The 26395-nt window shown below is 50.4% G+C and overlaps 1 protein-coding gene across 6 annotated transcripts in view; it reads right to left on the minus strand.

Annotated features, from left to right (window-relative positions):
* Ssbp3 (single stranded DNA binding protein 3) overlaps positions 1-26395 on the minus strand; it is a 136698-nt gene that overhangs the window by 10850 nt on the left and 99453 nt on the right. For 3 of the 6 annotated variants that reach the window (XM_032901023.1, XM_032901057.1, XM_032901066.1), the window contains 6 exons: positions 10587-10667; positions 9646-9705; positions 6636-6702; positions 6469-6545; positions 966-1054; positions 327-375 (listed from right to left, as the gene is read on the minus strand). In XM_032901023.1, the coding sequence (XP_032756914.1) occupies positions 327-375; positions 966-1054; positions 6469-6545; positions 6636-6702; positions 9646-9705; positions 10587-10667 (423 nt within the window). The remainder of the gene's footprint in view (positions 1-326; positions 376-965; positions 1055-6468; positions 6546-6635; positions 6703-9645; positions 9706-10586; positions 10668-26395) is intronic. The other 3 variants (XM_032901029.1, XM_032901037.1, XM_032901047.1) reach the window with 3 other exon arrangements.

The raw sequence follows: 26395 nt of genomic DNA on the forward strand, positions 1-26395 counted from the left end.
GAGTGGAAGAGAGCAACACCCACACCCTTCCTCTGTCTGGACCAAGCCCACCAATCATTTCCCCCTCAATGCTAGAAACCGGAGCCATGATGCACTTGGCACTCCAGCTCTGATCTGGGGCCTGTGAGCTGAGGGCAGGAGCACCTCTGGGGACCCCAGCACACTGCCCATGGGCTCCACCTACATGTGCCTTCTTCTTAGAAGCATCATGTGGAATCCTACTACAGTACACTTCTCCCTCCTGATACCTCTTCCTGGCAACAGGGTTACCTAATGCCCAGAACCTCTCTCCTGGAAAATGGCACCCTCCAGATCTGTATACTCACTGAGTTAGCACTGTTGGGATTGGGCCAGGGTCTGCCAGCTCCTGGGCCCCTAAGAGAAGGAGAGATGGGGACAATGAAAGTGGGGCTATAAACACTACAGAGTGCAGCCAGTGGGGGCAGGAGCAGGCTGCCTTCAGTACAGGAAGTCCTAGATGCCATCTGACTCAGGGGTACCAATGGGTAGTTCCACAGAAGACTTATGACGCCTTCAAATTATATGAAAAAATTTGTAAAATATGTATTTCCAAAATTATATATAAGTATTTCTGCTTTTCCCTAGGAAGAGGGACCACTGATTCTCATAAGCACTAACTATCAGGGCTTATTTGCATAAGGATTAAATCTTGAATCAGCCATTGAAGCTGTGCAAGCCTAAGGAAGTCACTCTACCTCTCTGGGCCTCAGTGACCTCATCACAGGCAGGGAATAACCACTCCTTACAGGAGTGGCCTGATGATTATGTGTGTGGCCAACACTGTTCCTGGCACACCACACTGTTTAAGGTCGAGCTCTCACCCTAACGATGAGGAAACTGAGGTCCAGAGAGGCGCCAGTGAGTGTTAAGAGTCTCCTGGGGTTCCAACAGTGGGTGGGGAGGCCACAGGCTCTGAGGCACCAGCCAGGGCCTATTTGCCTTACATGTTAATCCCAGGCATGGCGGGGCCGAGGGAGTTGGGTGGTGGTCTCATGCCGCTGCCGTAATTCTGCAACGATAACCAAGGGTCAGTCTATGAGGAGGAGAAGGGGAACCGGGAGGGAGACAAACACAGAATATAAGTGAGAGGGTTAGTCTGTGACGACAACCTGATGAGAAAAAAATCACATTCTGTCAGAACGGACGGGACCAAGTGACAGGGACCACAATGACAACAAGCCAGCACAGAGGGACAGTCACAACAGTCAATGTGCTTGTAGGGGCTTCATGATGATTTCCCCTAAAACGTGTCTGATCAGCAAGCTGCTGTCAGCCCCTTCCCACAGGCCTCAGCAGTTAGACAGGCTGACTCTGCTACTGGGCCCAATGCTGACTGGTGATCTGGGACACATTAGACTGAGGGAGAAGACAACAGAGGGAAGCAGCCCACCATGCCTCTGACCTCCAAGTGCTCAACAGCCTGCCGTACAGTCAGTCACATGGCTATTCCTCCCTTAGTGTGGACTCTGAGTAACTGCAGCAGGACAGTGCCTCCATGGCCACGCCCCCAACTCTACAACCTGGGGTGCTCAGTGACTGACAGAAACAGTGTGGGAAGACAGAAGAGAACAAAGTGCACCAACTGTAAGCCTGGGCACTGCCTCTGTGGTTATCTAAGATCAGAAGGCTGGTGAGATGCTGAAGGCAATGAGACCTCCTGTGTGAGCCTTGTGCACACAGTGATCTTTTACTTCGTCTGCTCTGTCCCTCTAACAACCCTCTGAAGCTGGTCCCACTTTACAAAAGGAGAGCAGTAGGCCTAAGAGGGAGCGGCTGGCCAAAGCTAGTGTGGCAGACCAGAGTCTCACTCATATGCCCTGGATTTTTCCCAGATTCTCTGGTAGGAAGAAGGTGAAAACCAGGGACAGTGTTGGGTCAGACAAGCACAGACATATCCCTGAGCTGACTTCACAATTGTCTCCCAAACCTCACACTGAGGGGCCCTATTCTGCTAGGTCTCCAATGGAGGCCTTGCGTCTACAAGACTGCCTGGACAGAATACAGGCCGTGACAGAATACAGGCTGTGACATCCAGATGGCTGGCAACAAGTGAGGTCTACAGGGCAGACAGGCTGCAGCCAGCTCACACAGTGCCTCAGTCCCAGGACCTGCTCTGATTCGACAACCTGGATGGCAAGGAGAGGCCACAGAAAGCTGTCCTCAGCTTGGCCACTTGCTGTTGACTCCGGCAACTACACAAACAACAGTTCTCACTATGGAGGATAAAGCTGTGTCACATGTTTTGTGTGTACATGGATGTTTAACAGCTATAGCAACCCCCTTAGGGCTCAGAAAATGAGGCACAGAAGGAACAGAACAGCTAGGTGCTAAGCTGGGACAAGGACCTGTTGCCAGGTTCCGCCTGCAGGGTCACAACCCTGTTCAGTCTCTAAAGCAGGGACAAAGAGCCTAATTCCTTCAGCCTTACAGGAGCCCACGCTGACTGTAAACATTGGTTCTGACCCCTTAGTAAGGGGTGCCTGGTCACTTGACGACAGCAGCAGACCCAGATTGCTTCTACCCAATTCTGCCCCTCACAGCAAGTCAGCTCATCATGATGCATGAGAACTGTTCATGAGAAAGATCTTCTAGAGCCGCCCCGCCCCCCCCCGCACCCCAAGAGGCAAACGGCGAGCTCCAGGGCTAAATGAGGTCAGGATGGTGCTACAGCACAAAGTGTGCATCAAAAGAGGGCCGGCCACCTAGACTTGCAGCCTGCTGCCTGAGGGGAGGCACAGCAGAGGATTCGAACCCTATCCAGTTTGCTAACAAGGTGGTATCCCTCACAGAGCCCGAGCAAGTCTCCCTCCTCAGATGCCAAGCCGGAAGGGCCACTGCACACACCTCCCACTTCACAGATGACAACCTGGAGGCTCAAAAAGGCTAGACACTTGCCCACAGCCACGTAGTAAGCAAGACAGGGAGGGAAGCTGAGCTGAAACCAGGTTTGGGACCAAGTTTCCAATCAGAAGCACTAGCTTTGCATATGGGGCTGAAAGACCAGGACCCAGGGCTCTGATCTGCTGGAGGTGACTGGGTCCCTAACAGGAGCCGTCCCTCACCTTCATCAGCACCACAGGGCTTCCTTCCTCATTCCTAGCTGGAGAAGAGGTGCCTGCTCCACAGTTATGAGGGACTAGAAGGACATGAATGGGGTCTACAGGAGAGTGGACTCTCTCACACTTCCTCTGCCTCCCTTGTTCTGGTTTTATCTTCAAACAGAGCCACCTGTCACTAGACTCCCCTGTAGAGGAACCTGAAGCTAGGACACAGTCTCCCAGGCTGACCCCCAGTGCCTGCCTCAATCCCTCACTTAGCCCCGGGGGATCTACACAGGATAAGTGGTCCTTCCGAAGCTCTGAGCTTGTACCAGCTATGGGTCTTCGGGGCCCCAGGGGATTCTTTTCTCCAGATGGCACAGGACTGTCCCTGGAGAATCAAGAATATCCTCTACCTGAAAATACACCCCACCCCACCCCAGGATGGTAGTGTGGTTCTAGTCAGACCAGAACTGCCAAATTTGGGGCCTTGGGTTGGTTGGTGCCCACTGGGCTTCAGGGGTCTTCAACCTGCTTTACCAAAGTAACCGAGATTTAGCTCTGTCTATGAATTCACTTTGCAGAATGTGGACAACAGGGCCCTCAGGACCTCACGCTGTCATCCATGAAGCACTGTCTTTTCCCACTGCACACTAAAACCACCGCAGGCCCTAGAGGAAAGCACAGGGGACAACTGTCTGCTCATACCTTTGGATTAAAACAGGATACAGGGCCAAAAACTAGAGTGCCAGTCTACCTATAAAATAGTTCTCAGACCACAGCATAGCTGCATCCCAACCCCTTCCAGAAAGCTGTAGAGGGATCAGTGATCAAATACATTCTGCTACCTCACTAAGAAATCCTACAAGTGGCATCCCACCTTTATGTCTGACCTCACAGTGTAGCAAGACTCATACAGCAGTGCTCAATTATGCTTCCCGAGAGGCAGGCTGCCCTATAACCACCTCCAGCCACCAGAAAACAGAATGTACATCATGCAGAAAGGGAACAGTGGATCCACAGTCATTTTCCTGCCCTGCCTCAGAAGGTGTTACCTCTTGGCAACACATTTTGCAAACAGGAATAAGAGTTGAGTCAGTACCAGTCAGTATCTCCCAGTACCAAGTTCAAGGTTACTCCTCTTGTCTGTTACTGTGCTTGGGCAGTAGCCTCAGCAGTCAAGTAACACAAAAGCACCCAGAGGAAAAAGTAGGCCTGTCCTCTCCTATGCGAAGCTTTGAGATTTGTGGTGCTTTAAAGAGAAAGGTCACCATAGGCTCATGTCTGGTTCCTAGTTAGTAGAACTGTCTGGAAGGATCAGGAGGTGTGGCCTTGTTGGAGTAGGCACACCTTGTTGAGGATGTGTGTCATACCAGGCCCAGTCTCTCTGTCTGCCACCTGCAGATGAGACATGAGTTCTCAGCTACTGCGCCAATGCCAGGCTGCCTGCCTGCCTGCCACCAAGCTCACCGTCATGACGATCATGAACTAACCCTCAGAAAATGTAAGCAAGTCCCAACTAAATACCTTTCTTTATAAGTTGCCTTGGTCATAATGTTTCTTCACAGTAACTGAACAGTAACTAAGACAGGGTCCACGTAAGTGCTGGACTACTACTGTGAGACATACTGGAGTCTCACTCCAGATCTGTAAGGTTTTTGGTTTGTTTGTTTTTTTTTTATTTGGTTCTTTTTTTCGGAGCTGGGGACCGAACCCAGGGTCTTGCGCTTCCTAGGTAAGCGCTCTACCACTGAGCTAAATCCCCAGCCCCCGGTTTTTGTTGTTTTAAGGCATGTTCTCATGTAGCCCAGACTGGACTCAAACTCACTGTGGAGTTGAGAATGACTTCAACCTCTGATTCTCCTCTAGTGCTGGGGTTATAGCTAGGCCCCACGAATGCCAAGTACTCTACCTACCGAGCTTACATTCCCAGTCCCTGTAAGTCTTGTTTTTCAGTTTTATTGTCTGTGATGTTGGGCATGGAACCAAGGGCTATGTGTGCTAGGCAACAGCTCTGCCCTCACTGCCCCACGGCCCTCCCTCAGCCTTACCGTGAGGCCTAATAAACTGCTAATGACGGCCAGGAAAGAAAATAAGCTTAATCAAACCGAAACAGCTGAGGTCCTGAACATTGGTTTAAGTTCTGTTCTTGTTTTGTTTCCCCAGTTGACCTAGAACTTGCTCTGTGGTCAGACAGAGCCTTACTATGTAGTAGTGACAACTCAGGAACTCACAGGAGCTCCAGCTGCCTCCAACTCCCCTCTGAGCGCTGGGATTAAACATGTACACACCCAGCAGTTTTAACTTCTCCATGGGGGGCCAAGGCCCAGGGATCACATCAGCACTGAGTACTTTCAGCTCCCTACAGTGTGGATACGGTGCTTATTCATCTGAGAGACGTAGCTGCTGAGCCTCTCAGAGGCCCCATGAGGAAACAAGATCTCACACAGCATCACTCAGATCCCCGAAAAGCCAAAACCTGTCGATCCTCACCAGCAGTGAATTCCACATTGGTCAGGCCAAGCCCTCCGAGGACAGAGACCCATTCTGACTCTCTGAGATGATGTGCTTTGAAATGCTGGCCTCTGCCCTGTTTAAGGACAGTCCTGTGGTCAGCTTGAGATGACAGGAGGGGGGAAAACATGAACTATGGGACTATGGGAAACTTGAGGAAGACTAAAACAAGACCTCTCAAGTCTCAACTGCTTCCTTCCCTTTACCCTAAGATCTTTCAACACCACAGAAAAGGGAGCAGGTTGGTTTGCTAGGGGTCTGGGAATGACCGGATGGTTTTCAGGTCTGTAGTTTCCCTATGAAAGTGAGCACATAGGACAGGAGGGTACAACTTCAGCCCCAGGGAGCTGGAGACCCGAGGAGGGGACCCAAAGATGTCCATCACCTATAACAAAGAGAGGGAGGGACAGCGTAGAGCCTCCAAGGATCAGAGCCCAAGAGCAGTGAAGTTAGCTGTGGGGAGCTGAGGAGCATGGCTGGCCACATCCCGTGGGAACAGAGACTTTCACAGTAGATGGTGAAAGTACCTGGGCTCCCCAGAAGTCAAAGTGCCTCATAAAGGCCATCATCATCCCTTACTTGACTCAAGTTACAAGGTGGTCCTGGATCCCCTTAAGGTTGTTCCATTCTGGGAGGGAAGTGGCTTTAGATTCCTGAAGATCCCACATCACAGCTTGTGACGCCCACCCTGGAGGGCTCTGCTACCCAGATAGCTGGGGTTTTATTCCTACTCAGCATCCTGCAGACAGGGAGGGGAGCCAGACACCTGAATGAGCCCTTCCTTTCAACTGAGAGCCAGCAATGTGGAGACTGACAGACTATGGAAAAAGGAGAGAAGGCGGGGGCACACAGATGGCAGGGGGACAGATGGACAGACAGACAGGTAGCTGCTTACCTGTGGGCCAGGCCCCATGGGCCCCATGCCTCGGGGAGGGTTCATTCTCTGCATTGACCCTCCCATGTTGGGGTGACCTGTGTGAGAAGACAGGTGAGTTGTGTTAGGAGCAGAGCAAAGAGGAGGCCCCAACACCCCGGTCCACACCACGCTGCCTGCCCTTCTACCTTGTTGTCGTGTGGGATCCATGGAATTGGGCAGCAGTGGCTGTGTCCCAGGAACTCCTCCTGGAGGCTGAAAGAGACGTATGACACACAGCCTGAGTCGCCATTTACAGAGACAGGATGCTGTTGGGGGTGGTTGTGGGGGGCAATATGCATCTGCCTGCCCCACCCTGCTCCTCCAACCTGGCCATAAGGGGCTAAGTCATGGCTTGCCTGAGACCATCAGTGCAAGCTGGGTAGGGTACTCCCCCAGTGCTGGAGAGCACGGCAGACAGTTCCTGCAAGCATTAGTCGGAACTGTTGCACTGGGTGGGAGTACAGTGGGGAGCTCAGCTCTCCACGTGAACCTGCACCTGCATCCTGAACAAGGCATACTCTGGATCTGCTGCTCACCCCCACCCAAAGGGCAGAATATGAACCCCAGGGACTATAGTTTAAGTCCAGCCCTACCTTTCTTTTACTTTAAAGATGCAACAAGAACTTAGAGAAGCCACTGTTTAAAAACTATCACCACAGGGAGGCCTTTAAAAGGTGAACCATAAAGGGGCCCTGGAGATTCTGGTGGGGTTATCTGGGGTCCAGAGCTCTTAAGAGCTTGAGCCTGAGTCAGCAGAGCCCTCCAGGCCTCTGAGCTTCCATCCCAAAGGTGGTGAAGCAGCTACTTGTAGAGGAACAGAGTGATTAAGGGCAGCCTGCTTTTCTAGCAGTGGGTGCCAGTGTGACATCATCAAAAGGAGACAGGATGCTCTAAGAACAGACTAAAGGTAATTGACTTCGGGTGAAGTTATTCTAGCTGTAATCTGGAAAACAAGAGAACAGCAGAGGCTGGGCCCAGTGTCCTGTGGGACCTTTAGACCAAAGAGAAGCCACTGACTTCAGGAAGCAAAGCCTTGGTGACAGAGGGCTACAGTTCCTGATTGAAGGGCTGTGGATCTGGGGGGCCATGACAGGCTCCCTAGACTCGAGTGCTACTATAGGACACCTAGGCTCTTCCGTCTCTGGCTGGCAACGAATGCCAAGCAGGCTCAACAAGGAGGTAAGAGTTGAAGGGACAGCCCTTCCCTGTGTCCCCAGCTTCAGAATAGGAGGAGGGGTTGGGGCAGGGGCTTTATGAGGGCGAGCTCCTCTGGTCACACTGCATCTCAGGTTCGAAAAGTTGTGTTGGCATCTGCTGTTTCTAACAGCCTGGGGAGCTGATGAGGCCAGGTCCCTGCACCCTGAATTTAGTCATCCTTACCTTCCTCATTTTCCCCTCTGTCCCCTCAAATTCTTGAACTATGAGTCACCTGGCTGGTCTGTGTCTGCCCATCTGTGCCGGTGGTTTTTAATAGAGACAGGATTTGAGACCTTCTAGATCCCCACTATAGGTATAAGTATACCCCACCTATCCCATTCAAATAGCTCTAACAATGGCTGCTTTTCACACAGCACTTCTCCATGATTTCTAAACCTGCTAGGTGCCAGGGGTTTTAGTTGGCAGTTTGGGTTAAGGTATCTGGGAATTACTATATTCAGCTGGGTGTCTGAAATGCAGACAGGGTGGTCCAGGCTCTTCTGTAGAGGAAGAAGACTATATGAACAAGGGCCAAGGAAAACAGGTATTACACTAGAAGGCCGATGCCTTCATACCTGAGAAGGAAACACAACCTTGTAGGTGGGGGCCATAATTTTGCTATGTGTGCCCCCCCCAGAGGCCCACAGGGGACAGGGATGGCCTGGAGGAAAGCCTGCTCTCCTATAGCCCTGGCCTTCCTCCTTTTGCTTCCTCACCCGCAACATACCCAAGAAGTCCTTGTTGTCAAAACCCTAGTCTTCTAAACTCTCTTTGTCTAAATCTGTCCCCTCTGTGTTAGAGAAAAAAAGGAAACAAAGGACTGTGGGGGAGGAAAATAGCAAGGTGGAAAGGTGGTGGGCGCTCTCATACTGGAGAGCATCCTCCACAGCCCATGCCGTCACTTGGGCTTTCCTGCAGTGAGTCACAATGTAGGTGACCAAACTTCTAGCTCCAGTGTGCTGACAATGAATGCTGGCAGAGACTTTTGGTTGAGACATTGGAAGAATTCTAGCTAGAAATATTTTGGCACTGAGAGAAATCTCCCTGATGCCTACATCAGGTTGTGTCTGTCTGTCCATCCTCAGCAGAGGCATCTGCACTTCTTCAGTACCCCACCTTGATGGGGTGGACCAAAGAAGACCATATGAGGACCCACTCTTCAGCCTACCCCAAAACTGTCAACTCTGATGGCCCAGAGGAAGGTACGTGACCCTGGGCTGAAAAGCTCTCTTCATAAGCAGGGTACTTTTCTAAATATATGAACAAGTCCTTCCTTGTTCTGGGGAAGCAGGCAGAAAGAACACCTCACAAGTGCCCAGCTCCCTCTGTCGTCAGGCTCCTGATCTAAGCACTCCTTCAGGACATTTCTCCCTCTAATCGCAGGATTCTGTTTATCAGCCTTGGCAATTCTCAAAAACTTCCAGGAAAAAAAATGCACATTGTCAATTGACTTCATTAAGGAGGAAGACCCTCTCCTAAGAAAGGGCTGGAAGGGAGGACTAGGGTTATTAGCAGTTTTTCTACAAGAGCTGAGTCCTGCAATCCCACCAGCTGGTGCTATCTGATACAGGCCGCTATGAGGCTCCCCGTGAAAAGCAGGTTATGTGCTGGACCATGGGCTCAGAGCAGACGCATGGACAAGTTCCCCCACCTTAAAACCTAGTACTCTCGGGGTTGGGGATTTAGCTCAGCGGTAGAGCACTTGCCTAGCAAGCACAAGGCCCTGGGTTTGGTCCCCAGCTCCGAAAAAAAGAAAAAAGAAAAAAAAAAAAACAAACAAAAAAAAAAAAAAAAAAAAAAAACACAAACACAAAAAAAAAAAAAAAAAAAAAAAAAACAATAAAAACCTAGTACTCTGCCCCCAAGCCTTGCACCTTGCTTCTGACTTGAGTCCAGGTCTACCTAGGTCTTAGGATGGGTGACAGAGAAGAGAAAACAACAACAAAAAAGATACTGTACCTGGTTTCCCATTCTGATCGGGGGCCTGGGGCCGCCTGCATATCGCGGTGACATAAAAGGCTGTAATTATAGGGAATCAGTTCAATGACAGATGAACTACTGTGTGGTGACAAACACAAATGCTTTGCACTTTGCAAAGTCCGGTTTATGACAACTAGTGATCTTCTAAGCTCTCTCTAGTCCGGTAGCCTCCTCTTCCTTCCAGGCAAAACTTCCCTTGGGCAGAGAAAACAGATCCACACAACTCCCGGCCTGCACTGGCTTGCAGGAATCTACTTTGGGTGGAGGGGCAGCAGCTAGGACGTCACACAGAACGCAGAATAGCTAAATCAATGCAGGGCAAAGGAGGCCACCTCTGCTTTCCACAAGGGTAAAGAAAACAAGCAGCAAAAAGAGCGAGACATCTTCAGGTTTGCAGACAGAGCAGGACACGCGCACACAAGCACACACACAAGCACACACAGAGAAACCATCAACAGGGAGGAGTGGGAAGGGAGGCAAGGACTTATGGGAAAACACAATGAAAAAAACAGTAAGAAACAGTGGGCCCCCTAAGTTAATGCAGGGAATGGGCAAGAAAGCTTTCTCAGCAGCGAGAGTGCACAAAGAAAAGGCCAGGGGTGCAGCCTTGGTTACAAACAAATGGTTAACCAAACTCAAAACCAAACAAAAGGGAGAGAGGAAAAACCAAAAACATAAAGGCCACTGGCAAGGTCACAGAAAGATTTTTGTTTCTTTTCTCTTGGTTTCAGATCCAAACTGGGTGGGATGTCCAAGAAATGAAGACTGTATTTAGAAGAATGTTTTTAATTAGACTTGTCAATTAGGACTGGAAGGCAACGCTGGAGCACATTTGATTTTTGTTTTTCCTCTGCGGCTCTCTCCTTCCTCCTGCCCCGGCGCCCCCCGGCCGGCGGGCCGGCGAGCCACAGTGCGTTTACCTGACTGTGGGGTCCCATCATGCTGCTGGGATTGTGAGGTGGAGGCTGTGCGTGCGGCGAGGGCTGTGACCCCGGAGGACCCTGTGAGGCCAGACAGTAGAGGCAGGTTATAGATCACAGCACATGGAGAAGCGCAGAAGAAGCTTAAAAGAACAAAAATTAAACCAAAACGCAGAGTGGCGGCGGGCGTGCGGGTGGTGGGCTGTGGCTGGCAGGAGGTGGTGGAGCGCTGCTTGGGTCCTGGTTCAATGGCGAACAACGGCGGGCAGGCGGGAAGGAGGGAGGCTGACCAATACATTCACAAGGGATTTGGAAAAACGAAAAAATAAAACAAAGCACCTTCATCAGAGCACACAGGAGCGAGGGCCAGACGCAGGCTACGACCACACAGAGTTTGCCATGTTAAATACACTGGTTGACTCAGACAGGGCCCTGGACCCAGACACAATGCCTGAAAGCACCACTTCAGAGGACAGGAGGAATCAGGTGAAGTCCCTGCCCTCAAGGAGCTGAGGGTCTCTCAGACAGAGAACAGGTGATTTGGGACAGTATTCATAAGGTCCTGCTGCTTGAAGCAGAGCAGAGGGAATGATGGGACAAACAAGGACAGAGGCAGAGGTGGTCTAGGTTCTAAGCCAATAGTGTATACAGACAGTCGCCAAGCTCGTGCAAGCATTGCCAGGGCTCCATGGCTCATGAATTCACCTACAGTTCAAAACAGCTCTGTATGCACTGCCTTTTCTTTCAGCCTTTGCAGGAGAGGAAACACCGTGTCAAGCAATGAAGAGACCAGGCCACAGCCACACAAGCTCTAAGTGGCAGAGCCAGGCTGAGGCACAGGGGTGAGCACTGTCACTGCTTGGTGGTTCAGTGGGTGGAGGGCTTACTTTCCAGATGATGGTGAGCCACCTGCAGGTCCAAGCTCTGGGCTATGCTCACCTCAACTGCCCACCAAACACAAGGAGATGAATTCACTATCTATAGAGTAGGCCAAACTGCAGGTTGTATCCTGCCAGTGGGTGCTAAGATCAATGCAATAAATGCAAACGAAACAACAAAAACAAAAACAGAGCAACAAAGTATCAGAGAGCCTTATGTATCACAAGGAGAGTATCTCTTCAGAACTTACTGTGTGCAGGAAAAAGTACGCCCGTGTGCCTGCATGCCTTTGCACACAGACATGCACATACACAGATTAGGAAAGTCATAAAGGTTTATGATAGTGGCTCACAGGCATTTTGCTTTTGAGGCCCCTTTTGGCTCAACAGGCCACTAGGACCTAGTCTCAGAACAGGATCACGTATCACAAACTGCAATGCACCCTTCTGCACTGGAGCTGTCCCTTATAGTAAAACTCCAGGCATTTATGAAGGGAAGGAAAGCAAGTTAACTAGAGCCACTGGTTCCACCCTCAGTCTTTCTCAAAGCCCATGTGGACACAGAGCCAGGGTTGAGGAGAAGGTGGGGCTGGGGATAAGGTAGAGACAACAAAGAGGTGGGCAAAACAAGAGGCAAGAGCTGTCCAGCAGCTGAGGGCACCACTGAGGACAGCCCCAGAGCTTCTTGGCTAAGTGAGGGGCTGTTCACTTCCGGAAAGCTTGGAGGAGCAGATGTTCCCCTACCTGCCACGCTACTAATTTCAACAAGTGTGTGTCTTTCTAGCGGCTGCCAGCAACGGCATGGTTTGTTACCATGAGCAATTTTCTTAATTAACAGACATTAATTAGCCATTTAGCAATTTTGCAAGCATTTGTTTAGCGGCTTTCCTAAACATGAAAACCACTGTGATAATGGCACTGATTAGAGGGTCCCCTAATTAACAGTACAGGGAAGGAAAATTGAAATCACATAAATTAAAAAGGGAGGGGAAGTTAATGAAGGCGGGACATATTTGCACCTGCAAGTCTTTTATACCACAAAACTTGGGTGTAATGTAAACAAAACAAGATAATTTGAAGCCAACCCCCAAAAAGAAAATGAAAAAGAACGGAGGAAGAGAGCTCAAGGGGGTAAGGTCCAGCTGCCAAGAGGGGGCAAAGGCTTGTCTGCTGGTCCTCAGGCTCCTGGCAACAGGAACTACCTCCTCCCTCACAGTCCTGTCTCCCTCCCTGGTCACACAAATGCATCTGCAGAGCAAGCAGACTGTTTTCAGCAAGCTCCGAACACCTGTGTGCCCCACCAGGCAAGAGCAGTCCCTGATGGCTACCAGGAAATAGAAAAAACACTTGAAGCAACCCCACCTTGGGGCTTCATGTGATGGCTGACTTGAGGTTCAGGGACCAAGCCTGGGTCTGAAAGCCTGGGCTAGTAGCAGTAGCTAGGTCCTTACAAGAGGCACCCTGGGGTGCAGAAGGCAAAGCTGGTTCTGAACAAGCGGAGATAGCAAGTTTGTCACCAAGACAGATTCACCATAAAACAAGGCTGTTGGTAGGGCCCTAAGGGCATGTAGGGACAGCAGTTCCCTTTCTCCATGTGAAGGTGTGTCAGAGCATCCTAGCCCAGGCTTTGACAGAGATAGTCCACAGAGGAATTCAGATGACAGAAAGTCATTCCCTTAGCAGAAGTGCTACCCCTTTGTCTGTCAGCCTCAGACTTGTCTCACTTTAGAAACCTTCAGGCACAGCACCTGGCCTCTCTGGGAGCCTATTGCATGGGTCAGAAGCAAAAAGTTTTCTTTTGACTTTGCAAGTAGTTCACTCATGTTCTTGGTACCTGTGTCATCTGTTCTCTTTACTATGCTGGGCCGTGACCTTAGACTGTCTGAAGCATCCACAGAGGGAACCCTGAACAGCTTGCCACACAGGCCCCAAACAAGTAGCCTCACCATCCCTTCTTTGCCAGAGAGCTGCCATTTGGTTTACATAAAGGGAACCTAATGGCTCCCCCAATTTGTCCTGCATGGGCAAACCCCCACATAGAAGCTCGACAAAACACACTAGTCATGCTATTTTATAGGCAAGAAACAAAGCTGAGAAAGGAGAATTCTGTGGTTACTAATGAGGAACCAAAGCCTCATTCTTGGAACCAGGGATCTGGAGGAGCCCAGCACCCCACAAGCCCATGAGCCTGTGCCCAAAAGACCTCCAAGTTCATTTGAGGAAAAAAAGAACCCAATGACAGAAAAGGCTGAGCTGCAAACCCCCCTAGGGCTCTAAGAGTGATGCACAGTTCCCCCTTGCTGTCCAGAGAGGCTATAGGATGTAGGCCTGCTCTCTCAGCCCCCAGAATCTGGAACGGCAACTACAGTCCTGCAGTAGATCAGACTTGTTTCTACTGCCTCCATTGCCTACGTCAGGAGATGGGACCTTAGGAGAGGGGGAGCCAAATGAACAAGGGCAATTCCTGCTCCTGAATCTTAAAAAAAAGGTAGAAAATACACCTATGGCCTATGCGGCTTTCACACCGTGCCAACCCTGTTAATGGATTTGCCCTTCCCTCACAGCTGGCTCCCGATCACTGCCTTCAGACACCCGAACCCCCAGACTTCCTTTTCATTCTTTTTTCTGTAATTTCAGCATTGAATAGTGTTATATCCAGCAGGTTGTGAGAGCCACTTAGGCAAGGCCTGGGAGGCTCTGTTACGGGTGTGATCGAGGCAAGTGTTTAGCCATTTCACAGAACCTCACAGTCTGGATGCTGATGGTTTAGTGCAAAAGCCTTGATGGGGCATCAGCATGGTAGGAAGCAGCACTCCTGCAGCTCAGAGATCGGAGGTCTTTGCAGAAAAGCATTTTACAACTGCCAGCAGGAGCTCCTCCTGACACGCTCTGGCTATGCCCTGTACCGAAGCTCTCGAGCGATGTACTAGGGCATGATGGGGGAATCCTTGACGTATATGTGCTGAGTCTAATTCCCTAACAGCTCTGAGCCTCAGGTCTCTCTAAGAAAACTGGAGCCATCTACACAGACACTGCAGCAGTGCAGTTGGGCTCACAATAGGCCTCTTAGGCAGGGAAACTGGCAGCTTGGCTTGCAGGTTGTAGTCTGGGTCAGGGTGTCCTGTCATGAATATCCATACCCTGAGGAAAGCTATCTAGATAGCATCCTCTAAGCCTCCACTGATAACCTGCTGGTCAGTTGGTGATGTGTGCAGAATTCTGGGACAACTATTATTGTTTGCCCCATTAAGAGAGCCAAGGCTGGACCAGTGCAGTGAGGTTTGGGCATGTGACCATACAGCTACATCAAGAGACCTCATGAAGTTCTAATGTTTTTGGTCTTGAGGAACTAGGAGGGCATGTAAGCACCAACAGATGGACCAATCGGATACTCTAAATGACTCTGGGGTAGAGAATGAGAGCTCTATAAAGAAGACTAAAGAAAAATAAATGCTAACTTTTAAAGGAGAAATGGAGGGGCTGGAGATGGCTCAGCTGTTAAGAGCACTGGCTGCTCTTCCAGAGGACCCAGGTTCAATTCCCAGTGCCCACATGGCAACTCACAACTGCCTGTAGTCCAGTTCCATGTGATGTGACACAGACACACATGCAAGCAAAACACCGAAGCACATATAAAGGAGAAATGGAGATAATTACATGGTCCTTTCTTAAATACCCCTACTCCCACCCCTCCATGGAAGGAGCAGGGGTAAGCTGAAAGCTGTGGAATGAGGGCTAGAGTCACACCCTGTGGTCATGGCCTTGGCTTTGGCTGGCAGGTTCTTTGCTCTTACCCAGTCCCCAGGGTTCAGACAGTGCTTTAGAACGACAGTGTCATTACCATCTAACTTTCATTCTCAGAGAAGGTCACTGGAAAGTGGACTTGAGGATGTAGCTGCAAGAGGTGAAGTAAGAGCCATGACATCTCAACCCCTCCCCTGACTGTGGACACTGGGCTCTATCAGAGCAGAGTATGAAGGCCTGTGGTACTGGCGGACACCTGCCTGCTGGACATGTTGTGTAGACGAGGCAATGTAAAATGATGATGATACACAGCAAAAGGACTTCACAGACAATCCACCTTGTACTCTGTACGGAGAACCGAGGTGTGCCCATGGGCCACAGACACCCTGCATCTGAGACGGGGAAGTCACCAGTTAAGAGTGAGAAGAAATGCACAGCGAGTATCTCCACTCCGGGGAAACCGGAGGGAGAATCAACAGAGGGGCACTGCTTTCTATGTGAGCAAAGTAAAGCCAGCATCATGGCCTCCTGCCCTGTCCATTCTCCGTGATGTCAGGACAGCACTGGGCAACCGGAGTGATAACTCACAGTGAATCTGAGTCTCACATGCGCCTGGTCAGACACACAGGCACACTCAAGGAAAGATTTCTCAACGTGTACATGGCACACTTGCCCCATGCATCAGCAGATGATAGCTTTGCTGTTGGTATTTTGTTTGTTTGTTTGTTTTTTGAGACAAGAGTTTCTCTGTGTAGCCCTGGCCATCCTGGATCTGTAGACTGGGCTGGCTTCAAGCTCAGATCTGCCTGCCTCTGCCTCCTCTGAGTACTGGGATTAAAGGGATACACCATCACCCAGCTAGCCGGTAATTTCAAAAAACAAACAAACAAACAAACCAAAAATGGGGAGGAAATCTGTGCTTACTGCTTTTAGGCGGATTAAGGGGCCAGACACGCCCTAGCCATGAAGGCACCTGCTCAGACTCAGTCCTCTGCCACACTACGCATAGTTGAGGTGAGGCTGAGGTGAATGCCAGCACAAGACCCCGAGGGGACAGCTACTAGTCAGACTCCAGTGAGCTCAGGGAGAAATCGGACCTGCCAGCTCTTTCTAAGGTGTGGCTGGACACAGCCCATGCATCTGTGTTCTATGTACAGATACCTTTGTGCAGCCATGGGAGACCTGAGGAGCACAGGGTCTTGACATCTGCTAACCTTCCAATCACAGGAATGGTCGACAGATCCCTGAGTAAGGGCACAGCTTTTAAGCTGATGAGGGAAAACTGGGGCCTTTATTAATTTGCAAGGAAAAATACAATACCCGCACACTTTCTGATTTTAAGCTCACATCTTCCCTAAAAGACAAAGGCAGTAAGAGCCAACTATTTGCACAGGAGAAAATGGCGTCAAGCCTGGTGGCACGTGCACTTGGGAGGGAAGGCTGGAGAGTCTAGGGTTCAAAGATAGCCTTAGCTACACGGTGAGTCTGAAATGGGAGAGAACATGGCAAACCAGTGACATTAAGGCATTAGCAGAGAGTCACGGTTTATCCCACGGGACACGGCCAGAATGAACGGAAGTCCGAGGCTGACAAGCATGCTCTCTCCCCACTGGCCACATCACCTTTCACCAGCCTGGTTTGCTTGCCTTTCAGTCCTGAATAGACTGCAGTTCACCACTGCAGCATAAAGGACCAGGGGCTGGTGAGACGACGCCTGGGTGAAGATGCTAGCTGCCGAGCTTGAGGACCTAGGCTTGCTCTCGGACTAAGTGGTGGAAGGAAACGGACTCAGAAGCTGACCTAGACCTCCACTCGGGCATCCCTCCCCCCAGCCCTCTGCTGATGGAAATCACTTCATCCCTGCCACAGTGCTGGGCTTCTCTTGTCTGGGACATGAGCATTTGTATTCTGTTAGCAGGTTCAGACTGCTTGGGCCCTTTTCTAAGGACTGAGGTTCATGGAGGAGCTTCTGGGTTCCTCAGGCCTAATCTTAAATGCATGGGTTGGGATGGGGTAAAATAGGAGAGATGATTTGGGGAGCCACTGAAACCTTGGAATCTCCCTTCTTGACACTGGGTGTCTGCTATCTGTATAACTGGTCATCTGTCTGTAGGGACAAGGGAAGAATATCCAGAATTTAGACTAGCGAACAGGACCACAGTCTGCTGTGTATGGCCAGTGCATTTGATGTACCAGCTGCTGTGCCAACATCACAAACAAGTAGCACCCCACCCTTCCCTCAGGAGTGGAAGTCTGTTGGAGACTTAAGTTTAACTATGACCACAGCAGCTTCGGAGACAGAAACTAAATGCAGGCGGTATTTACGCTGCAGTGATTATGACAGAATCACAGGAGGCAGGGCCTTAGATGTGCCCTGGGTGAAGAGAGGTGGCAGTCTGGGCGCAGAGGATGCCTAGACAGCCCCGGTTCAGGAAAAGATATGTATGCTTGCAGAAAGGCAGGGACCTGGGCCTGGGACGGAGGAAGTCTAACCTATGGGAGCTTCTATTAGGAAGTTACTATTAAGATTGGCTTATCTGAGGATCGCACGTCCATTTCTTCTCATGATGCTTCTCTACTTCTTTTCAAGTCAGAAATCAGGACTGTGGCCATGGGGGAAAATCCTGAGCTAACAGCTGTCCAGGGTGCTAATTTCCATCTCTTGTCATGGGGATGGAAGAAAGCCATTATCTTCCCCCTGTGAGCAGGCTCTGTGACCTTGATGGGATCTGCCACAGCACTGGCCAGGTCAAGGTTCCCACACAAAGTCTCATCCCCAAGGGCTTCTAAGAGGGACCTGATGGCAGGTGTTCTCCCTTCTGCTCATTGCAAAGTCACGTGTTCTGGGAATGTGTGGGCATCAGAGACGGACCCTGATAGTAAATTACATCAGTTCCTTGGGATACAGGGAGGATATTCCTGCTTTGCCAGAGCAATCTGCTCCCCCCCCCCTAAAAACTATCATTTGCTCTGCAATTGGACAGTGTTACTGATGCAGCTGGCTCCTGCCGGCCTCCACCCTGCCTGCTAGTTCTGCTCTGCTGTTAATCGCAACAGCACAGTGGAGGTGAGGTGCATGTTAAAGAGGCATGGCCTCATCTACCCAGAGAATCCTGCTCTGCTTGAAGTCCTCTACACACTTGTGCACACAGCTCTTCCAGTAACACTGCACAGCTCAACAGACAATCCACAATTGTTCATAGCCAACCAGGAAGCAGGTAACCAGGCCCCGGAAGCCACAAATCCAAAATGCCCAGAATTCAGCCTCCAACGCCTACCAAACAGCAGACCCCAGAAGTGATCAGTGTGGTTTGCTCCATCAGTGTGGTTTCTCAAGCCTCTCCCTTTCCGACATGCTGAGATGACTTGGGACTCTATTCTCTTCTCAGTTAGGGTGAAGCAGCAGGCTTGGGCCGGTAAATGCCAGAACTCTGGAAATGTACAGGTTTGAGATATCGGGTCCAATGCCATGTGGGCAACCGACATAGTCCCTGGAGAACTTTGGCAGAAGGAGTGACTGGGGTAGTGAAAGAAGCCAGGGTTATGGGAGGAGCCTGGCCTCTGTGCCTGTGAAGATCCTAATATGCCTGAAGACAATCTCAAGTCTGTGGTGCCAAGAGTCAAGTACTCGGGTCAGTGCTGGAGCCAGCTATCACCGCGAGGCAGCTGCTAATATGTGAAGCTGGCACTCATGATCCTCTCCACCCCCAGACTTCTCCAGGGACACCCTGTCTTTTCCCCTCTTACCCACTCAAGAATTCCACTTGGAACAAGGCTCTTCCACAGAAGAACAGGCAAGCCTGGTGTGGTTTCCTTTTGTGCCTCTCACATCCACTACCTCTAATGTTATGGGGACCAGGACTCAGAAAATAAGGCCGCTTTTCTAGACTCTTTGACTCTTCCTACAACTCCACAGCTATTGTATTAGTTAAAGCTACCTTCAGGAAGAGGAACTTGGCTAGATGTTGGGTTTGTCCATTTTGATCTTGGAGCAAAGATAGGGCCAGACTCTGTCAAAGGCTTCTTGAATACTGACCTGAGAATGAAGAGCCTTCACTCCTAGAAAAGAACTCAGCAGCTGGGAGAAGAATTCAGACTGATGGAAGCACAGAGACCAGACCTGAGAGCTGATCCTCACCCTGGAGACCAAGAGCTGGTCTACCAATGGTGTGAGGTTGTCAGGGACAGAGCAGATAGGGTTCTGGGTGCTGTACTAGGCAGTGTGGAGTTTTATGAGTAAGGACACTGTGGAAGAGCACCGAACATGGCAGTCTATGACGGCAGTGGACAAGTGTACCCACTATGGCCAGGCCAAAGGCCATTGACCGATTGTGTGCTACATGACGAAATGATTACATGCTGGCCTCTGGAAAGGAATCCTGTAAAATTTCCAACCATTTTCATGCTCTCTGGTGTAATTCAGAGCTGATGAAGTAGGCTGTTTTATAGGCAGGGGAGAAATGAAACTCAAAGGTGCTCCGGCAGTTTCTGCTGACAGAACTCCATGTCGTCCCTGGGGTCCGAGAGTAGGTCTCCATTAAGTTCATCCAAACAAGACTGCTAAGAGCAGAAGCAGAAACTCCTGAACCCACAACCTACTTGTCTGCCTTCATTTCCCATAGAGACTCCTGTTAGGGGCTAGACCAAAGAACAAGGAGTCAGAATGGCTAAAGTCAAGGGAATAAGTCAAGTGGGCAGACTTGAGCAAGAGATTAGGAAGCTGCCTCATTAAAGGGCCAAATGGAATTGGTGTTTCACCAGAACCAACTCTTGTTAAGTGTTGACAGGATAGTTGATTTGGAGAATCATGAACCTTAGTAATGTCATAAAGGCTGTACTGAGCTTCAAGATGCTCTTCTGCCAAAAGAATACACTAAAAGCAGGTAGGAAACTTGGAGAATAAAGTGGCCCCAAGACACACGGGAACCATCTAAGTGCTGGTAGGTAAAGTGCTCACCAGGTACCTAGCACAGGCATATCACAGATTCTCCACAAGAGTCCTGAGGACTCATGGATATCCCATCCACCCCAAATATGGGATGTGGCAACTGAGGTTCAGAGAGGTTCACTGAATTTTTGGAGCAACCCTAGCCACCAGGAAAATAGCCCCTTCATAGAGGAAGGAGGGGGTGGGGCTGTGCACCTGCCTGGCTCAAAGGGAACTGCATGCTCCCCAGGCCCCTGCCAGCATGGATCTGAGGCTGCTCCTCATCTCCCAGCAGCACTGCAAACAGCACTGGACATCAGGCATCTGTGTCTAGCCTGCCCCCCTCCAGTACAGACAGAAACAGACAGCAGGAATCCTACAGCACCTTAGGTGAGGAAAGCCCCGATGCTCCCAACGCCCTGCTCACAGCCACTCGCTGTTCCTAGCCTAACAGTGACCATCCACACCTGCCCTGCACTGTCATCATCTGCTAGAAGAGCTTAGCTTAACATCTAGCACCAAGCTGGCAGTTCATGAGAGCCGTGCCTGCCCCTAATACTCCAGCCTCATTAACCACCAGTTAAGTCTTAGCAAGAGATGGGGCTTTTTTGGGATGAAGCTCACAGAAGCTCGGTGGGTCTGGGCTAAACGTTTCATTGCTGTCAAGGTCTTCGTGTCTGGATGGAACTCTGCTTAGCAAAGTCGCCTAGGGAAGTAAGGGCCTTCAGACAGAAATGGGGCGCACACCTGAAACTCACTTGGTGGGTCCTACCATGTCCCAAGTCCTCATAATATATTATTAGATGGCTCAGCTGTTTCCTAATCCTATCCCAGACCCCAGGCTTAGGTCTTCCCAGGGAAGGACATCTACTATGACTGACCCAGGGGCCGTCCTGACCTGGGTTGTGCAGAGGCATGTGTACTGTGTACTGCACAGGACTCTACTAGAATTCTCTTCCTCAAACCCTTTCTGCTACAAGGACTCAGTGAATCTGACCTCCTTTTTGTAAAGGAGAAAAATCTCACAATTTGTTGATGTGACAGCAGGACAGGCAGAGTTACCCTTGCATTGGCTAGAGAGTCCCAACAGTCTAGTCCCACAAATGTGAGCACCTGCAAACGTGACTCTTATTTGGGGAAAGGAAATATAGTCAGGCAGTTGGCAGCATAGGGCAGTAGCTCTCAGAGGCAGAAAAGAAGACTCAATGCTAAAAGAAACCCAAATAAGAATGCAAGTCCAAAAAGGGGAGGAGAAAGCAGCCCCGGGTCAGCAGCAGCTGGCACTGGTCCTCCCAGCACTAGAAGCATAAATGCTGAAGTTTACAGCTTGAGAGGTAAGGCCCACCATAGGCAAAGAGCAGTGTCCAGCTCTGTCTGAGCATCTGCCAGTTTGGGAAGGAGAGAGCTGTTGCAGACAACCAGCAGGGCTCCATGGTGTGGGGTTGGCTCTGCATTAGGGGGCAGTCGCAGCCTGCAGAGACACTAGGGGCTTTGTTACTGAGCAAGTCTCCCAGGCGCTGACTGCTGATGCATAGCTAACGGGGCAGCAGACACTGATTTATGTGCAACTATCCATTTCATCAGTGAGAGTCACGGCGCTACATGTGGAGTGCACACTGGGGTGGGGGCAGCTGGAGTGTGCAGACACAAACCTGTCCAAACACATGCATCTGGGCAGGCATACCAGCCAAGGCCCCACCAGTCACTCAGGCAGCCTGGCACATCAGGAATAACCTCTTGTCCATGGTTGCTAGGAGCCCTGGTGCCAGTCATCTGCCCCTGGGCAGACATAAGGCACCAGGCTGGCCACTGGGTGAACAGAGACCTATGAGGAGGTGATGGTGCCCAGGAAAGGTGAGTGGTGGTAAGGCTCCGTCACTAAACCGAAGGACAATAAGTCCTGGTGTGGGTAGGAAGACTCTCGAAGGACACCCAAGAATTTGTCAGTAGGGTTAGATTCAATTCAGGGTACATAGCTCTTGGAGTGAGAGTGGGGGCCCTTCAGTTTTCTGCCCTGTAGTCAGCTTCCATCGCAATAACCAGAGGTGGGAAGTTAGTTGCTTCCAGAGCACACTGACTGAATAGGTAGGGGTAGAGTAGGAAGGACCTCACCCCCATCTGAGACTTGGGCCCAGCAGCTGGAACACTTTATCCCTAACCCTTCTTAGCAGTAACTGGCTCACCTCTGTCAGTCTGGAAGCAGATGACTGCACCTGGTAAGAAGCTGGGGGCAGGGGAACCAGGGCTCAGAGAGCACCTGTGGGCCTTAAATCAATGGACAACAGACTGGGCAGAGCCTGGGGTGAGGGGGTGGGGCCTGGGTGAAGGGGAGGAGGGAGCAATGACTGGAAAGATTAGTAGTTCATACAGAAGCCACAATCCTATGCTGTCCAGAACCGTCTGTCTGTCTGGCTCCCTAGCGCTCCCTCATCTGTGCTGCAGCCATGCTGGGCTCTGGGGCCTACCTTCTAAAACAATGCAATCCTAGAAGACAGGAAGAGCTAACTCTTCTGGGAGAATGTTTTCCCCCAACTTCAAAAAGGCCAGAGAGCTCCCACCAGGAAGGGCCTGAGCTCAACCAGGACAGGCAAAAAGGGGGCTGAAGGGGCAGGAGGTGTTTATTTACTATACACCCAATTCCTGCCCCCAAACCGCCCAGCATTGTCTAAGCCTAGCCTGTGCTTCTATGTCTCACCATGACGTCTCTCTTTATGGCCTTTGCTAGACTGAGTCCCTGGGCAGGTTCTTGTCTATAGCTCCTTCTGGTAGTGATCACCAGAATTCCTCAACCATAGGGACATGTCTGACACTCATGGGTTTGGTTCCTGCCCACTTCCTTGCCTCCCTTCTTCTCATTGGCTCCTAGTCCTGACAGCAAGTCCTGGTTAGTAATAGGTTTCAGAAATCAGGAAACCAGGATTTAATTCTTTCTCTAACCCCTAGACTTGAAGTGGTCGGCAGAAGTGCCTGTCTAGCAGCTTTCTGGCTGGAGGAATGGCCTGCGTGCACCCCCATCCCTCACACACCTCTGTTCTCCTCTTTCTTCTGAAGAAGGCTGTAGACAGCATTGACTTTCCTAGAGCCAACCCACTGCCACCAGCAGTGCATTCAGGTCAGCAGGGCTTTGACCTCCCTGGACATATCTCCCCTCCCAAGCTCTCCACTGGGCATCCTGTTTGTGACTGCTTACTCTCATCATCAGTCAGTCAGCTCACTACCTCACCATAACATCTGCAGATGGCACAACTGCCTTCTCCACAAAGCTTCAAATTCGCTTCTCTCTATTCCCTCAAGGACTCAGGATCGGAGGCTGGAGCCTCACAAGACAAGGCTGTCTCTACCGTTTGGCAGGACATCAGCAAGCAGCAGAGCCTTCTGAGGCTGCGTCTCTGGAGAGCGGAGCCCACAGCTGAGTCTGCAGGAGAAGGGCTGGGTTGTAGATCTCTTCCTTCCTTTTCCTTGTTCTCTACCTTCCAGGCTGTGTACAGTGTTTCGTCCCTGTATCTTGCCCTTGTCCCTTGTCCCTGTAACTAGGGCAGAGATCAGCCTATTTACAGGGCATTGGGCACAGATGGGAATGAGAATGGGGTAGAAGGGGGGCCTGCTGGGATGGGTGTTGGGACACATCATCACTGTCTCCACAGCTGAGCTTTTGATAAAAGGAGTTGGTTCCCTTGCTAGCCCAGGACTGATCTACAGAAGACACAACGTCTATCCCTATGACCTCTGCCGGTCCCCAATGGGACCAGTTCCCTTCTCCCTCCTCTCAAGACTCCATGTGCAGTCGCTGAGTGAGAGGCTGGACTAGCACACTAGAATGTGCTCCGTGCTCGTGCCGCTCCTCTGCTGCACTCAGCACTGCCACTAGGCTCCTGGGCAACCCCAAGAAGACAGTCATCCTTCCTGTCTTAGACAATCAGGAGACACCTACACTTGGGCTTCAGTGGTCTGAGAAAGGACATGGGGAGCCAGCGGTTGGACTGAGTACAAACTTTATACACTGGACAGTGTAGGGCAGTCCTTCACCTTTCTAAGTCTCCTCTCCTGACCAGTTCTGCCTCACTGGCAGGATCACTCAACTCAAGGAAAGTAAGCTGCATGCTTAAAACACAACTGACAATTAGTAATGGAATTCAACAATAAAACAAGAACAGAAACAGGCTGTACCCAGTGCTCTACTCTGTGACCCCTGTTGTCCTGCAACTGTCCAGTTCTAGACCTAGAGATCTTTGCTGGAGAATCTCCCCTTGGGGCTAAGAAACTCAGGGACCTAGCCAGACCAGTATGCCTGGCCAAGGCCAACCCACTTTCCAGATGTGTAGCCTGAGTTAAGCTGTGAGGGGGAAATGCCACTGCCTGATTATGTAAAGTCCATCTGGGTTTAATGTAGAAAATCAAAGTTGGATGACTATCTAGTCCAGCCTGTACCATCTATTGATAAGAAAATCTAGGGCCAGCAATGGGGAGCCCTGGCCCAAGGTCACTCGGCCAGCACATGGCTAAGCCCTCTGTGCCCTTCTCCAGACTGCCAGTCCTAAATGCCCAAGCAGCCTTTGGTCAGAGTTCAAGTGGCCAAAATTCCAGGTTGACACTTCAGAGCAGGCTAGGCTTCTGTCCTGTACCACGAGCACCACAATAAACTTGGTTCAGACATGTGCTGTGTCCCACTCTACTGCTTGCCTGCCAGGTGCTACAGCTGCTATACTTAGGGCTTTTTCTTTTTAAATAACAAGGATCAGAGTTCAACCATCCTGGCTAGACTCTGCAAGGCCTCCAAAAGCCTCAGAGTATCTCCAAACTTGAAGTGTCACTGGGTCGGTATACAGATGACCACACATATCTCACACCACTCCAGAGGCCTAGACAGGCACTGCCCATCTCAGAAACCTAGACCCAAAGTGAAGATAGCAAACAGGGCCTCTTGCACTGTTGGCCCAATCTAACTCCACGAGTAACCATCCTGCATGGTAGTCAGAAGCCTAAGGAAGTCCTGTGTGATATTTCCTGAGGCGCCTCCATAGGCAGGAGTCAGCTGTTCCCTCATGACCATCCTTGGAGGCCCTACTGGTTTCTAAATTTAAGACCAACTGGTATTACAGTTCTGACTTGGAAAAGGTCTGTGACACCACAGGACACAGGCTGGACAAAGCTGGCCCAGCCACCAGGGCTGCCTTCCCAGGACACAGCCCTCTTGTGGCCCAGCCACCTGTCCAGGCTGCAGCCAAGAAGGAAGAAGTACAATTGCTGACACCAGATAAAATGCTTGATATTATCTCTATTTTCCTTCCAGTATCAGAGTGGCTGCTTGAGAATAGTGAAGGGCCGCAATCAATCGCTAATATTTCTGTCAAGATGATCTGTTCCGGAAATGGGCTGTCACTTCTTCCTTTATAGAGAGATGCCTTTTCTTTTTGCAGGGGTCTAGGCCAAGTGATCAGCATCATGGAAAGCCAGCACCCACTCAGAGTGTCTGGCCTACCCCTACCTCCTTCATTTGACTGATGGTGGAAGGATGCTTGTTGGCGAGTGCGACCCATTGGGAGCCAAAGTGGTTTTGCCCTTTACTGCTACAATGCTGGGGAATAAGAAACCCGAACTGCTCAGTCTGTGAGAGAGCAGAAAGGCCCGGGAAGCAGAACCTTCCTGAATGATCCAGCCAACCCTTGGCAGTGCACCTTGCCTGGGGAACAGAGATGATCTCAAGGCAAGAGTCTAAACGATACCTCTGTTTAACAGTGGCTGGCAGTGGCTAAATAAGGGCAGAAATCAGTTTGGGCTATCTGACCACACACCCCTAAACGTCATAGGGGAGGGATCCACAAAGTATGACTGGAATTAGAACTTAACCATGGAAGATTACAGCAAAGCAGGAAGCTGGGAGCTGCCCACATATCATGCAGACCCATTCCTTCTCCTAGGCTCAAGCCAAAATAGAAGTCAATGGCCTATTTTTAAAAATACAATTGGCATTAACTAGAGAGATAGCTCAGCCGTTGAGAGCTCTTGTACAGGGTCCAGGTTAAGTTTTCAGCACCCACAAGGTGGTTCATAACTATTCATGACTCCCGTTCTAGGGACCCAGGACTGTGTCCAGACCTCCATTGCCATCAGACACATATACAGAACACATTCGTCTATGCAGGCGAAATACCCATCTGCATAAAATAAAAACAAAACTTTACAGAAACTATTTAATTTGTGCAAACAAACACAATCTACAATTGTCTACCCTCTGTCTCTCACTATAGCAGCCTGTAGTG

Source organism: Rattus rattus, chromosome 1 (assembly GCF_011064425.1).
Source record: "Rattus rattus isolate New Zealand chromosome 1, Rrattus_CSIRO_v1, whole genome shotgun sequence".
Classification (NCBI taxonomy): domain Eukaryota; kingdom Metazoa; phylum Chordata; class Mammalia; order Rodentia; family Muridae; genus Rattus; species Rattus rattus.